The sequence below is a fragment of the Epinephelus lanceolatus genome, chromosome 11 (genome assembly GCF_041903045.1).
Source record: "Epinephelus lanceolatus isolate andai-2023 chromosome 11, ASM4190304v1, whole genome shotgun sequence".
Classification (NCBI taxonomy): Eukaryota; Metazoa; Chordata; class Actinopteri; order Perciformes; family Serranidae; genus Epinephelus; species Epinephelus lanceolatus.
In genome coordinates this window covers 16925707-16940364 of record NC_135744.1, presented here as the reverse complement: position 1 = coordinate 16940364, position 14658 = coordinate 16925707, and the positions used below count along the sequence as shown (strand labels likewise).

The 14658-nt window shown below is 39.8% G+C and overlaps 1 protein-coding gene across 2 annotated transcripts in view; it reads left to right on the top strand.

Moving 5' to 3' along the window:
* Positions 1-14658, top strand: part of tmem132e (transmembrane protein 132E) — a 555530-nt gene that overhangs the window by 504467 nt on the left and 36405 nt on the right. For both annotated transcript variants that reach the window (XM_033642168.2, XM_033642158.2), the window contains exon 6: positions 8117-8322. In XM_033642168.2, the coding sequence (XP_033498059.1) occupies positions 8117-8322 (206 nt within the window). The remainder of the gene's footprint in view (positions 1-8116; positions 8323-14658) is intronic.

Genomic DNA, 14658 nt, shown 5'->3' with positions numbered 1-14658 from the left:
TTCTCAAGGATCTTTGAAAGAAAGGGAAGATTAGATATTGGTCTATAGTTGGCTAACACCTCTGGATCCAGGGTGGGCTTTTTTAGGAGAGGATTAATTACAGCTACCTTAAAAGACTGTGGTACATAACCTGTTAATAAGGATATATTGCTCATATGTAATATATGAGTGTTAACTGAAGGTAAGACCTCCTTAAGTAGCCTAGTTGGGATGGGGTCTAAGAGACACGTTGATGATTTAGATGAAGAAATCACTGCAGTCAATTCTTGAAGAGAAATTGGGGAGAAGCAATCTAAATATGTATTAGGTCTTACAGCTGTGTTTGTGTCTTGCTAAAACTGCCACATGAGAAGATGATAAGATGGCCATGTTACTCAGACTGGCTCTCAGAGTTTCAGCAGATTGGTTTGATTTTCCATATTCTTGCCCTGCTGTTAGAAGTTGGCTTGGAGGTGAAATTTTGCCCTCTGTTAGATTGGAGCATGTGGCCAGGTATTACAACTTTAAGGCCACTCTTAATGTCTCAGCACACAATACTGTTTCTGACAATAGTCTGCTTCCAATGTTGTTGCAACATTTTTAAGGAGGGCCTTTCCCTTTTTGACATGACAAAGCCAGGCCCATAAAGACTGGCTTGCATTGAGCCCTGACCTTAGCCTTGTTTAGTGCCCTTTAGAGAAACCAGAACGCAGACAGTGAGCAAGGTCTTAGAAGTCAACATCAGTGCTGGAGCTCACTAATGCTCTTGTGGCTGAACGGGGGAAATCTCTGCAGCTGGGTTCAAAAATCTTGTGATAAGCAACTCCAGGAGAACAGATAGTAGCATGTGAATGCCCATGGTTTTGAAATGAGATGTTCAACAATACTTAGCTTTGTAGTGTTAACGTGTCCATATTATTTCGGCCACATGGTATAGATTTGGTTTTACTAGCGGAATTTTTGAGGTATCTGTCTCTAACAGTTCTACCTCCACCCTCAAATGGAGGTGATTGCACCTACTTGAATGGCTAGATTCCATAAGAGGTACATATTTTTATATATTGTTGAATGAACAACCTTTTAAAATATACACATCACGTTTTTGCGATATGAGATCATCAATCAAAAGCTGATTTTTTAAATTACATCTAAACTGTTTCCAAAAGGCTTCAAAGTCCCAGCTTTCCAGACAGAACAACAGATCATTTTTACCCTCAACAACATTAATCCTACCAACAACAGGCTAATGGGGGTTGGCTCATTTAGCTAACAGAGCTAAATGAACTCATTGGTTGCACTGCTCTTGAAGCCAGCACACATCCATCACATGAAGAAAAGCTTCATAACAGCTCCAAGACACAATCTCAGTAATGCTAGCCATATGTCAGCCTTCATTCAGTGTTCATTTAATACATATCTTATCCCTAAATGGGAACTCCATTTGGCAGAATATTGTGGCAATTAATTTAGTGAATATTTAAATTTGAAGATAAAATCCGGGATAATTGCAGGTTCTGTTTGGAAACACATGCCAAGCAGCGTGTGAATGTCATCAAGATGGCCCCGTTTTTCTTCCACATCCATTTTGTTCTTTGTCATGCCGTGGCTTTGACATTGAAACGTGGGTGAGAAAATCACTTGTCTTCCCGTCGACTGTTTGATACACTTAAAGGAAATCAGAGCGACACTGGAACAAAAGCTGTTTTTGTGAAATCACCCGGTGTATTTTAACTTTCAAGCAGCCAAGCTGAGTGTTCTTTCCTCGCCACCTCAGGATAATTGCAACTCCAACATGGACAATGTTTTGAATCCTTTGTCTGTATCTGCTTTTGTTTATTTCTTTTTATTTTTCTACCATTTATTTTTTTCTGTAAAAGCCTTTTGGTGCTTCGCAGTGACCAGGTTGCTTGTAGATCTGCGACATATACCATGTAACCATGGAAACAGGGGTTCCAGTCCAGTATGTGGCATGTCATCCCCTTTCTCTCTTGACCTTTCCTGCCGTCTAATAAAAGCTAAATGTCCAACATACCTTGTAAATTCCAAAATACATACTGTGCTGTCAGAGCATGTGCAGTTGACTATCCTCACCCACCACCCACAGCATTTAACCCTCCACCAGGTCCAGAGAAACCATTAAAGGGAACATGAGATTGTTGTTATTGTCATTGTAATTACACATTCTGTCAGACGTCATTGATTCTTTGTTGATTCTCGGCTTATTTTAATTGGACGAATTTCTGTTTTATTAATGACAATGAAATATGAATTGTAGTCTTTTATGTCTTTGTATTTTTATATTTCACCTTCATTATCAGTGCCCATGTCGCTAAGAGGCTTTAATCAGTTTTGATCAGTGTAGTTGTGTCTGCACCAGTCAGTCTTCACTTCCTGTTCACAAGAGGTTCTTTGGCTTGTCAGTGGTTTAAAGGGGAACAAGTGAGGAGTACTATTCAGCCTGTGAAAAGGTGTGAAATCTGTCTGTCAAATCTGACAAAACTAACTGTGGTGACGCCATCAGGTTATCTCAGTCTGGGCTCGGAGATTAAAGCATCCATAAAAGAAATTATTCTGAAAATAATGTGAAAGGGCATGCTGGTAGTGATGAACTTAAGGAGAATTATCTGCATCTCCCATTAGCTTTACAGAGCTTTGTATTTTGTTTCTCTCCATTATTTATCTGTCCTCCCCACAATAACTGTTCTGGTTCACTTTGACCGCTCTTGTAGCGTCTTTTTCGGCCACAGCAAGAAGCTGTTTTCATTGCGAAAAGCTCTGAAAAGACACTGTTCAGTCATGAGTATTTATTGGCACCAGCTCCATTCGGCAGTGGTAGAAATAAGACACCCATGTGGATGCACTAATTTTTTTTCCTAGAGGGCTTGCTGCCAAAAAGGGATTTCATGGTCAAGTTTTAGTAAAAAGTTTTGGTTTGGGTTGAAATGAATAGATCTCAGTCAGATAGGGCTTTTTGGGAGCAAGCCAGCAGTGATGAGGTACCTGAAAACGACTTGAGTAAAAGTACAGATATCTTACCAGAAAATGACTTTAGTAGAAGTTATAGTCACTTATTAGAATATTACTTGAGTAATGTAAAGTATCTGATATTTACTGTACTTAAGTATCAAAAGTAGTTTCAAGGAGAATTGGCCAACATGATTTTCATATTTTGCACAATGAGTGAATATAACACATTGAAGTATTGTATTTCATGTCTCCATCTGATGGTGGGCTAACACAATAAGAGTACATGCACAATATGATTTTAATTCCACCACGGAAGAGACTTGATAATCACTAAAATTAAAAAGTGGAAAAAGGAAAAGGAAAAAGTGGATATATCGATAGCAGTATTGGTTATCAGCCAAATGAGTTGTTGAATATCAGCATATCAGATATTGGAAAAAAATCCAGTGTCGTGCATCCCTATTCATTATATTAAATGAAATTAAGTGGTAAAAGTAAAAGTAAATGCTAGTGATAAAAAAAACGCAAGTGGTCAGAATTATCAAGCAGAATTATCAAGCGTCAGAGTATTATCAAGTTTACTTCTTCTTAACATGTACACCACCTTTAAATATAGCGTATTAAAATATTACACGTAAAGAAAAACAAGGCCTTTTTTCACAACTTAAAGGTTTTAAAGAAAACCTTTGACTATCCAAGGCTGACATACTACAGTGAAGCAGTTACCATGGTGTTACATGTCATAAAGCTTTATCTCCTTGAACGTTCCTTGCCCTTTATGCTGTGGGACACCATTCTCAGCTTCCATCACATCTGTCTCATTGCTAAGAGGAATGTAGTGGCTAGCATGTAGCATCTAATCTGACATACAGCCTGGGCTGCAACTTTGGGCACACTTGTTTGCATTCACCCTTACATGATTAACCTATGATCTAATTTTCATGCTCAGACCACTGATTCAACAAACCTTCCAATTTAATTTTGTGGTAACGAAGTGACGAAAATGCTTGGGGGAAATGTATTGGAGTAAAAGTATGCATTTTATTTAAGACATGTAGTGGAGTGAAAGTAAAAGTTGACAGAAATACAAAAACTCAAACAAAGTACAGATACACTCAAAAAATACTTGATCATTGTAATAAAGTATTATTACTTTGTTATATTACACCACTCGAGAAAGCCTACGAGGAAAACTTCTCCAATGTGCACTAATTGTCACCCCTGTTCCGGCACGATACAATGACGCACCACCACAAAATACCGTCGGTATCTGCGCAAGCGGTGTTCAAACAATAATTCATAATTAGTCGGCACTGAGTTTTAACGAGGGACTAAATAAGTAACATATGCAAAAGGAGTAATCACTATTTTTCACTGGGCTCTATGCTGCTTTGTGCCATTTACTTACCTGTTTTCCGACGCATCCTTGATGTCAAAGGTGACTCACTAGAGAACAAAAACAGAAAGGCATACATTTCCTGCCTTTAAAAAGTTGCATATATGTGCTATTTTTTGTCAGAAAAGGGTATTACAGACTAGGAGCATTTAGATATTTCCCTCACAAGTTGGTAAAACAACTAAAGCCATGAGCAAATATTGAAGTTACATTTACCAGGTGGCCAGAAACAAGACTCCAAATGAATTTTGAACCATAACTGCTGCATGTGTGAATAAGCAAAAAGGTGACAACATGTGAGGTTGTGTTAACAACATGTTTCCACTGCACCCAGGGACTGAAAAAAAACACAAAGTCTGCGCTACAATCTGGAGTCATGGAGCTGGACAGATGTGGATATTTATCAGGCAGGATTGGTCTTTCAAATTATGCTATGGAGTTGCATCATGGGAAGCGTAGAATTGTAGGATCCAGTCTTTTGGGATCTTGACACATAGCAAGGACCAAAAGTCCGGATATCTTCGCCTCTGTCTCTTCTAAGTCCCCTAACTTTGTGAAAGTTAAACACTAAATTGCTGGAGTGTCCATTCAAGGGGTCATGTGTAAATAATGAGCCGATGATGTAATGGCAGTAAATCTGTTTGAGCAGTCCAACTGCTCAAGATGGAATGAAATGATGATGATCAAGTTCCACACAGGATTATATGAATAAATGTGTTTAACCGCTATCACAGCAGAATGTGGATGAACAGAGAATAGTCACATCATAATAAAAGGAAAGCATTACTTGCTTGAAGTACAGAAGCCACTGCAGCCTTTCCTGGAGCCGTTTGGAAAATAAATTCAGTTAATGTTATGGAATAAATGTGTGGCAGCTCCTTAGGTGTCCTCACCTTTATTAACCTAGCCAGTCTTTCACTCTGCATCATGTGACCAGTACATGACCGAATGCGGGAAGCACTTGCACTTGTCCTGATCATCTGTCTCCACCCAGGCAATCTGCTGGCACCAGGGAAGATGCCACAGCGCATTAGCAGCAGTGTGACGGCATGTGGCGGCTCAGTGTGTGAAAGCCCTCCTCAGCAAGCCCCCACAGGGCCACTGATACCCAGAGCTGCTAACAGCTTTTGACTTGCAATTAGCCGGCCAAGTTTATCAGCGGCAATAGCCGCAGGAGCTGAAGCGGCACTGCAGCTAGGGCACCTTTTCAGTGTGTGTGTGTGTGTGTGTGTGTGTGTGTGTGTGTGTGTGTGTGTGTGGCTTTAGGGTAGAAGGGAGTATGTGTCAGGCAGATGTTCTCGACTCTACATACAGCCAGCCGTACTGTGATTAATCAAGGTGGCTGGGGTCATTGTGTTGAGTAACTTCTTCCGTCTTTTGTAACTCACTTCACACAGATAAGACCGCACATGAGCAGACAGAACAATAACACACAAAAACTGGATACTGTGGTAGCCCATAAGGTCAAACCCTGCACAAAATTGCATTAACTGAACCAGAGGGAAAGACTGTCATCTTAAGAAGTCCATCCACCCACCCACCCCCCTTCCCTCCACTCTGGCCTGTCTGCATGGAGGGGGAATTATATTACCCAGACCTCCTCCCAGTTATGATGAATCCTCAGCCCTGAGAAGACTGGCCAGCCCGACCTCCATTTGCAGAAGATTAGATCCTCTGATTACAATGCCAGCTACCTCCCACCACTAGATAAATCTTCGATGGGAGCCCAAAAGCAAAGCCCTCCAGTTCCATTGCAGTTAATAATTTAGTGTTAGAGGGGGACAAGTATTTATGATAATTCAAATGGAGCTGGAGATTTTTGTCGAGATGGGAACGCTAAAGAATGGTTTTAAGTTAAAAATGGCATTTGCTAGGGCTTAAATTTAGAATTTCCATATATTGAATTCACGCTCGGTGTCAGTGCTGTGTCACAAATGATATCACATTACATGAGTGTCTTGTGAAAGGAGAAATGTGCATTTATTAATGCTTGATGTAGGTGTTAAGGACCGAAGTTCATGTGAAATGTCACACTGCTGTCAGGCTTCATATTAAATGAATTACGTGTTTGCCTAAAAGCTTTTGTTGGCATATCATGCGTCTGTATAATTGTTCATAGATCATTATGCTGAGAAGGGGCAGGAGAGGTGGTGGGGTTAGGACGTGGTTTGCATGCCTAATTTGCACTGTACATGCTTAACAAACACTGTTACTTAGAAGCACTAATTTGACTGCATAAAAGATGCAAATTAGATCAGAGCACAGCCCACAGCCACTAAGCATAGTTTACAGCAGCGGTTCTCAGCACTCTGCCATCAAGACCAGAGATCGGCTGTTTTTTGTTTTTGTTTTAATTCTGACCAAACACAGCAGCAGCTGATTTTCACTGATTCGTTCCACGTCTCCGGTTAAAGCTGCCGAAATCAGCTGCTGTAGTGTTTGGATGGAATAAAAACCTGCAGAGTCAGTGGCACACGGCTGAGAAGCACTGTGTGCTGAAAATAGGAATGGTTGTGTTTTTGGTACCTTAGAGTTAGTTGTTTATATCTACATACAGTACGGAGCAGGTCCTCAGTGCCAGACTGAGGTGAACTGAGGTGTCCGAGGCAAGACAAACAATAATAAAGTAATAAAGTAATAAAGAAAATAAAGAAAAATAAAGAATTGTTGTGTTTAAGTTACCTCAGAATGAGCTTGGCACACAGCAGAAGTTTCAGTTGGTTGCGGTCTGCAACCTAACCACTAGATGCCACTAAATCATACTCAGTAGACCTTTGAATGTTTTTTGTTTTGTTTTTTTAAGTTTTTGAGGTGGGTGGGATGAGGTTGTGGAGATGCCCTAGCCAGCCACCTGTCGCCTGTAGGAAGAGCTGCCACTGTGAAGCAGGATTTATATTTGTGGGTCAGCTCTATGCAGACCCTACGCTGTAGCCTACACAAGTGGCCTACGTTGTTGTGAGCATTTATACTTGTGGAGTGGTGTGTCTGTGTCACTCTGCAGTTAAACCTCCACAACACTAGTTGGAGGCAGAGTTTCTGTGAAGTGCTGTAAAGTTTAGTTGATTCAAAACACGCATTAAACACAAATTAAACATGGCTTAACAGTGACAGTTCCAAACACAAGTACACAAATCGGCTTCACTATAACTCGCAGCATTCACAGACAAGCACTTGTCTTTATCTGGACACATTTCCACACAAATACAACATGCTAATGTTTTTAGCACAAGCCTATGGCATTTTACATTGTATAAATTAACCCAGCAGCTAACAGACTTTTCCTCCACTCATATGAAGCCAGGGACAACAGCAACATTTAACAAAGGTAATGGTACATAATTTGGCTCCATTTTAACGCACAAGGTTCCCTGACAAAATAACTGTCTTATACTAAACATGTTTTCCAAACAAATATAACATGAGTTTTTCCGATGTCAGGGACAGATATCTCAAAAACCTAAAGCCACTTATGATACTTCTATGGGGTTTTTGTTTTTTTGGAGTGAACTGATTTTTTTAAGACAAAATGAAAGTATCAGCAGAGATGTTTTATGTGCTCTGAACTTTCACATCCCATTCAGATATCTGAGAGATCCTTGCTGTGTATTTGCTCTGCTGAAAGTGTCAACCTTGAAATGCTCCGTGATAAATTGTGGCACCGACAGCTGCATCCATACTGTGCTGTATATCATCACATATCACTTAGATCCTCTGCCACCGACGTGACCATTACCATATAGATGGTCTCTGACTTCTGACCCTGATCTGTCCTAGGTGTCCATGAATTGCGACTACGTGTTCGTCAACGGGAAAGAGACGCGGGGATCCATGAACGCCAGGGTGATCTTCAGCTATGAGCACCTGAGCGCACCGCTGGAGCTGACCGTCTGGGTGCCCAAACTTCCCCTGCAGGTGGAACTTTCTGACAACAATCTCAGCTTCATCAAAGGCTGGAGGGTTCCCATTCTCCCCGACAGAAGGTGAGGCTCAAATTAAAGCATGCACAGTGCCGGCCCGTGGTGTAGGCAGTATGGGCAAATGCTCAGGGCGCCTTCATCCATAGGGGGCGCCACAAATGGAAGAAGAAAAAATCAAACATTTATCTTTTACTATTTTATTTTTTTACTACTATTATTTGAAATATTACATAAGGCCACAACATCATAACTACACAGCAAAGCCTACTAAATAACAGAGAGGCCTTTTTTTTCATCATTTTGACTTGATAACGATACAGCTTGTTTCGGGGTTCACGTGATATCGGATAACTGGCCCCCCTCCCCAGCTCGTTACACTTCACCTGCTCTCTGGGAGAGATGGGCGAGTTATCCAACATCACGTGAACCCCGAAACAAGCTGTATCGTTATTAATTCAAAGTGACAAAAGCTCTCTGGAGCCCACTCAGCTACCATAACACTACTGAGAGGACTGGATGTGGAGAGAAGGAACATGAAAATAGCAGGAGAGCTGGTTATTTTAGCTGTTAGCAGTTAGCAGCTAGTTATCATTACCTCTAAGCAGCTGGTGGCTGCTACGAACAGATTTACCTTATGAAGTGTTCAAGCTCTACTCAGTAAAAAATGAGTATGTTGTGAAGGTAAATTATAACGTTCTCAGGATGTGTTCAGTGTCATCTTGTAAAATGTAGCTTTTGGTGAGAAACTTGAATAAATCCAGCTGTTTGAAGGAGAAATGTGTTGATGTTTTCACAGCACTATAAAAAAGATACTAGAGAGGGAAGGAATGGATGAGTGAATGAACGAATGAATTGTTTATTTTACATTAACAGAAACACATTATTCTAGTCATCACGCTGACACAAAACAAAATAACCTCCTGAGACCCTGTGTCCTCATATGAGGACATCACATTTTGGCTTTACTTGACCCTATACTTCATTCTACTTAACTTAGACCTGTTGTCCTCGTTCGTGGACACTTTATGCCATCTAGTGGTAGTAAGAGCACAATACACTAATCCATGTAAAAGCAAGATGGCAAACTTCTTTACCAAGTCAGTATGTAGCCGAACCTGACACAAAAGTAGACAAGGTCCAAAACCTGATTACATTTGATGGTTGAAACTTTTTATTTATGATTAATAATGTTTGTAGTTTGATATGGCAACACATTTGATCAATTTTAACAACAGTAACAAGCTGGGACTGGGACTTTGTTATCGTCTCGTTTGAGGACACTGGGACTTTATTGTCATTGACAGTGTTTCGTGTTTTTTACTTTTCAGGTCCTACAGATCCCAAACAGCTAGGAGAAATTAAAAATGCATACCAAACAAAAGTTTGGGTCTCAGGAGGATAAATTACAGATATAAGGTTAACACTTCAACACAAAACACTGGCATAACAAGATGAATACCTAATACAAATGAAAAGTAAACCAAATACACAAATAACTGTTCAGAATAAAGAGTGTAGGAGGACAGACAGGAAAGACAAGACTGAGAAAGAAAGAAAGAAAGACAGAAAGACAGACAGAAAGAAATAAATAGGGGTATATTCATATATTATTTTATTGCTGTAAGTTAATTTGTTGTTCTCTTTTCATTGTTTATTGATTTACATGATTATTAAACACAAGTACATGTCACTGAAAGCAAATAAGCACATGACTGTTGGGCTGCAGCAAACGACATGTTATTTTAAGGGTTGTGGGGGGGGCGGCACCGGAGGGAGGCTTGCCTGGGACACCACATGTGCTAGTACCGCAACTGAGCGGGGCGTCGGTGGCTTAGTGGTAGAGCAGGCGCCCCATGTACAAGGCTGTTGCCGCAGTGGTCTGGGTTCAACTCCAGCCTGTGGCCCTTTGCTGCATGTCACTCCCTCTCTCTCTCTCCCCCCCCTTCACGCGTGTCTGTTCTGTCAAATAAAGGCTAAAAATGCCAAAAAAAAATCTTGAAAAAAAAAAAGAAAAGAACTGCCACTGAGCACGCATGCAGTGTTACGGGAAAATGACAGTCTCATGCAACCTGGGTCTTATTTTAATGGCTTTGTCCTTCATTCCCATCTGTAATTATAGCATTGTACTCACCAAGGTGGCTGCTGACATTTGGAAGCATGGTGCTAAAGACAGGGAAGGAAACTTGAGATCAGACAGGTTGTTATTTAGAAGAAAAAATAAAGCAGAACTGTAATTATCATAACTGTCATCAAAGCTCACAGAATTACTTCCTGCCTCAACTTTGACCTGCAATGATAAGCGTAGTCATGTGCAAACAGTCTCTCATGTGTTATGTTGGATTATAGTGCTTACTTTCTATTTTTTTGCTCGACATGGTTTAGATGATCAGGGTAGGAGACCTATTCCTTCATATTTCTCAATCAGTCATTAAGACTGAAGACCGCAGTGTGACCAGGACATATGAACCACCCAATCCCAATCCAAGTCCCTATGGACTGAGCTACTGCCACTCCTTTCATGGTGATACTCCTGCCTGCTTCTCTAAACTGGGGTTGTACCAGCCACCTACTGTAGGTAATACACTGACTATGGATAAGAATTCCTTATACAACCCCGCTTCAAAAATCCAAACTAAGCCTTTCAGTTACTTTTATTATCATCAGTGTTTTAACCGAAGTCACTGCTTTTTGCTAACAGCTGCGTGGGTGTTTTCATTTCAAAACGCAGATGGAGTCGACCTTTTAATGTTAAGTTTAACCTTGATGGAAACTCTGGAGCACTGTACATTACATACATTAGTGCTTCTCAAGAGAGCATTCTTTTTCTTATCTACTCTATGGTAAAAGCCAACAAAGCCACAGAGCAAAAGATGCAGAATTTCTTGTCTTCTTGTCTTTTACACATGATTACCAGAGGACTCACTGTCCAAAGAGCATTCTTAAACACTAGAAACTAAAAAGCAGTCTTCTCCCTGTTCTCCAGGATTTTATGTGTAGTTGCTTGTTGTGCTCCAATTAGATGCTGCGGCAGGCTCAGGTACGCTGCAGAGCTGTACCCTGCGAAATGAGGCTCTCAAGTGCAAATTGATCTACGAGGTTGTCATGTTTGTGTCATAACTATCTGAACCCATTTTACACAACAAGTCCAAGACACAGACTTAATTTGACTTTGGGTGAGTACACAGAAGGATTTTCACAATGGATATTGGCTGTACTTTCACATGGATTATGTTTTTGGACTAACAAGCAGGTAATTTGGGGTGTTACTCAGGACTCTGAATAATAACTGTTGTTGTAGCTGCACTTCACACTGCTCATGCAGTAGTACGGCTATGCAGTACATAAATCTGTGGCTATTTTTATATTTTAGGTATATAGACTAAATCTACTCACTCATCTTTTCAGCGTGATGATGGAGTTCACCGCACTTCTACAATTCTTATGTTTATATCATCGTCATTGTAAGGAATCAAGACCAAGCTTGGCCCTCATGTCAATATTATACAGCAGAAGCGTTTGTCGATAGAAGGAATCCAGCAGGCAATAAAAAATGAATGAGCTGTTAGAAATATAAGAGCCTTAGATGTGGGGAAAAAAAGACACCAGCGGGAGATTAGGGGTGCTCAAGCCTGGACCCCAATGAAAAGTGTGGTCTGAGGTTAAGGAACCTGGGCTCATTAAAATATTCCAGCATTCTTGTCATGCATGGAGCGGTAACAAACAGGCCCACAACCCTTCATTTAGGAAATGTTTAATGGGAGCATTAACACTCATGCGGGTGGCTGCTGTCGTCGCTGCAGGAGTACATCACAGTAGACCAGATCCATTTCTACCCAACCTGAATACAAATGGCGTGTTTAAGGAGTTGTTTGAAGAATTAAGGTATTTCAAATGACCTAGAACGCTTGGAAAACATCTTGCATAGCCTCATTTTTCAAAGATCCCCAATGGGCTATAATGTGTTATAGATGGTGTATTATTTTGACGTATAAAATGTGTCTTAAATTCCCACTTTAGCACCATTCATTCATTTTTCTTTTTTGTAAAAGCCCTGGCCTATTAAAGTAGAACTCTGCAGATGACGAATCATATATGGGCTTTTATCAGATTTGTGAGATGTTCAGACCTCGTTATTTTGAATGGTGTTTGCCATTGGTCCGGCGTTTACTGGGCCCCAGGGTTTGCCGGCAGTCTCATATGGTATAACTCATGTATAACAATATTTTCTTTGTTATTAACGTTCCCCGAATAACAATTGTTGGAATGGTTGTTTCAAGCAAATTGGTGTGCTTTAAAGTTTCTTTCTCTAAAGTATGTTTCTCTGCAATTCTTCCAACCCATTTTCTATGCATATAACTTCCCCTGTGCCTTCATGAAAACAATAATCAAAGACCCCTTGTGAGCTATTTTAGGTTGCTATGATTGCCACACAGCCAGGCCAGAGAATTCATCTCGCTGCAGGTGAAGCATTTCTTTCTTGCATGCTGTCATTTGGATTTACTGAGGGAATGTAATTTCCTTTACTTTTCCCTGTAGTTCTTTGCAGCATCAGGCACCAACAGACAAAGGCAGCTCCCATTATTCTCGCTGGTACCACATGCAGACTTCTGAAGCAGCTGATACTGACTAGACTGGCCTTCCCACAGGACTCTTTGTGTTTTCACTGATATTTCTAGTGGTGGTGTTGGACGTATCTTTTGATATATGTGATATAGCATTATTCTTTTTCTTCTGCTGCCTGATCCATAGCTGTAGCATTATCACAGCAGGCTGGCTTCACTTGGTGCTATGTAAAGGTGAAATACAAGGTATTTTTACATCATGAAGTAATTACCACTTTCATTTTAGACTTCGGTGTAGCTTGTAGTGATACCTTCTGTTTACCTCTCAGGAAATAGATCAATTCCTGCTTATGTTTGCACCTCTTGTTTGATTGATTCAGTAGCATGGGTTTTGTTTTAAAAACAGCCTACATCTCATTCCAGGGCAATTGTGCTTGTTGTCAAAGTGTTGATGCTGAAGATATCCATGAGTCACCAAGTCTGGAAAAGTAATACAACCCCCACAAAAAATCATATATTCAGCACATTTATCACAAGCCAGATTCACACACAGGCATGTGGTTTTAGTTTAGTTTAGTTTAGTGTATTTGCATATATATGTACAAAAAATACAGGAACAAGGAATTAAAAGTTAAAATACTGTGCAGGAGAGGTACCTCCCAACAATCAAACATAAAAAGAAAAAGTCAAAATCAAAGATTGCAGAATTGAATAGAGTTCCAAACTAAGAAGTCTTGCAAAATTGTTAGAGATGTATAATTTACAACAACAAAAATACAAACAATATACAAATGAATCAGTCTTTGCAAGTTAGTTTTCAGATATTTTTTGAATAACAATAATGCAGATGATGATTGTAGAGATGGAAGAAGTTTTTTCCAAATTTGCCGACTTTAAAGGACGCCTTTGTTTGTTGGTTTCTGACACCATAAGTCACTGCCCAAGTGCCAGATTTTGCCGATTTCGGAGTGAGACTCTGGCAAGTCATAAGTGAGATGTACATATTTATACATGAATACACAAGTCTGGTATATGTTCATATTAAAATTGATAAATGAATTGATATTTTCTGAAAAGAGAAGCAGATGATTCACATTTTTTAGCAAAGCTAGGGTCTCTCAAAAATTCCTTTTGAATTAGAAAAGTCTTATTGAGATGAGTGGGACATGTGGCAGCCCATGCCATATTACAATACATTAAATGAAGGTAAATTAAGTTGTAATAAAATGTTAAAATACAGGAATGATCGACAGTAAACAAACTCTCCATAAGATACCAGTTGACTTCATAGTTTTTTTTTACAGACAAGTTAAATATGGTATATCCAAGGTAGTTTTTCACCTACTATGACCCCTGGACATTTATTGTAAGGAACCTGAGTTATTTCGATGTTGTCTATGAAAATTTTGGCTTTATCTTTGTTATATTTTTTATTTTTGTTTCCAAATATCATGAAGCTCGATTTTTCTATATTGAGAGTTTGTTCATCTGAAACCATTTAAAAATAGATGATAGCTCTTCATTTGCCTCTTGAATGATAAAAAAGGCAGTGCCTTTTGGCAGACGCTAAGTAGGTCATTTATGTAAATCAAGAACAAAAGAGGTCCAAGGATGGAGCCCTGAGGTACTCCACAAGGTAGGTTAACTCTATTTGAATCATACCTGTCAATAAAGACATACTGTTCTCTGTCCGTTAAATAATCGAGCAGTCATTTTAAAGCAACAACATGAAAGCCATATTTCTGTAATTTTGCAGTAAAGATGTTGTGATTAACAGCGTCAAAAGGCTTTGACAAGTCTAAGGAAATGCCGAGAGAGATTTTCTTGTCATCTAGGG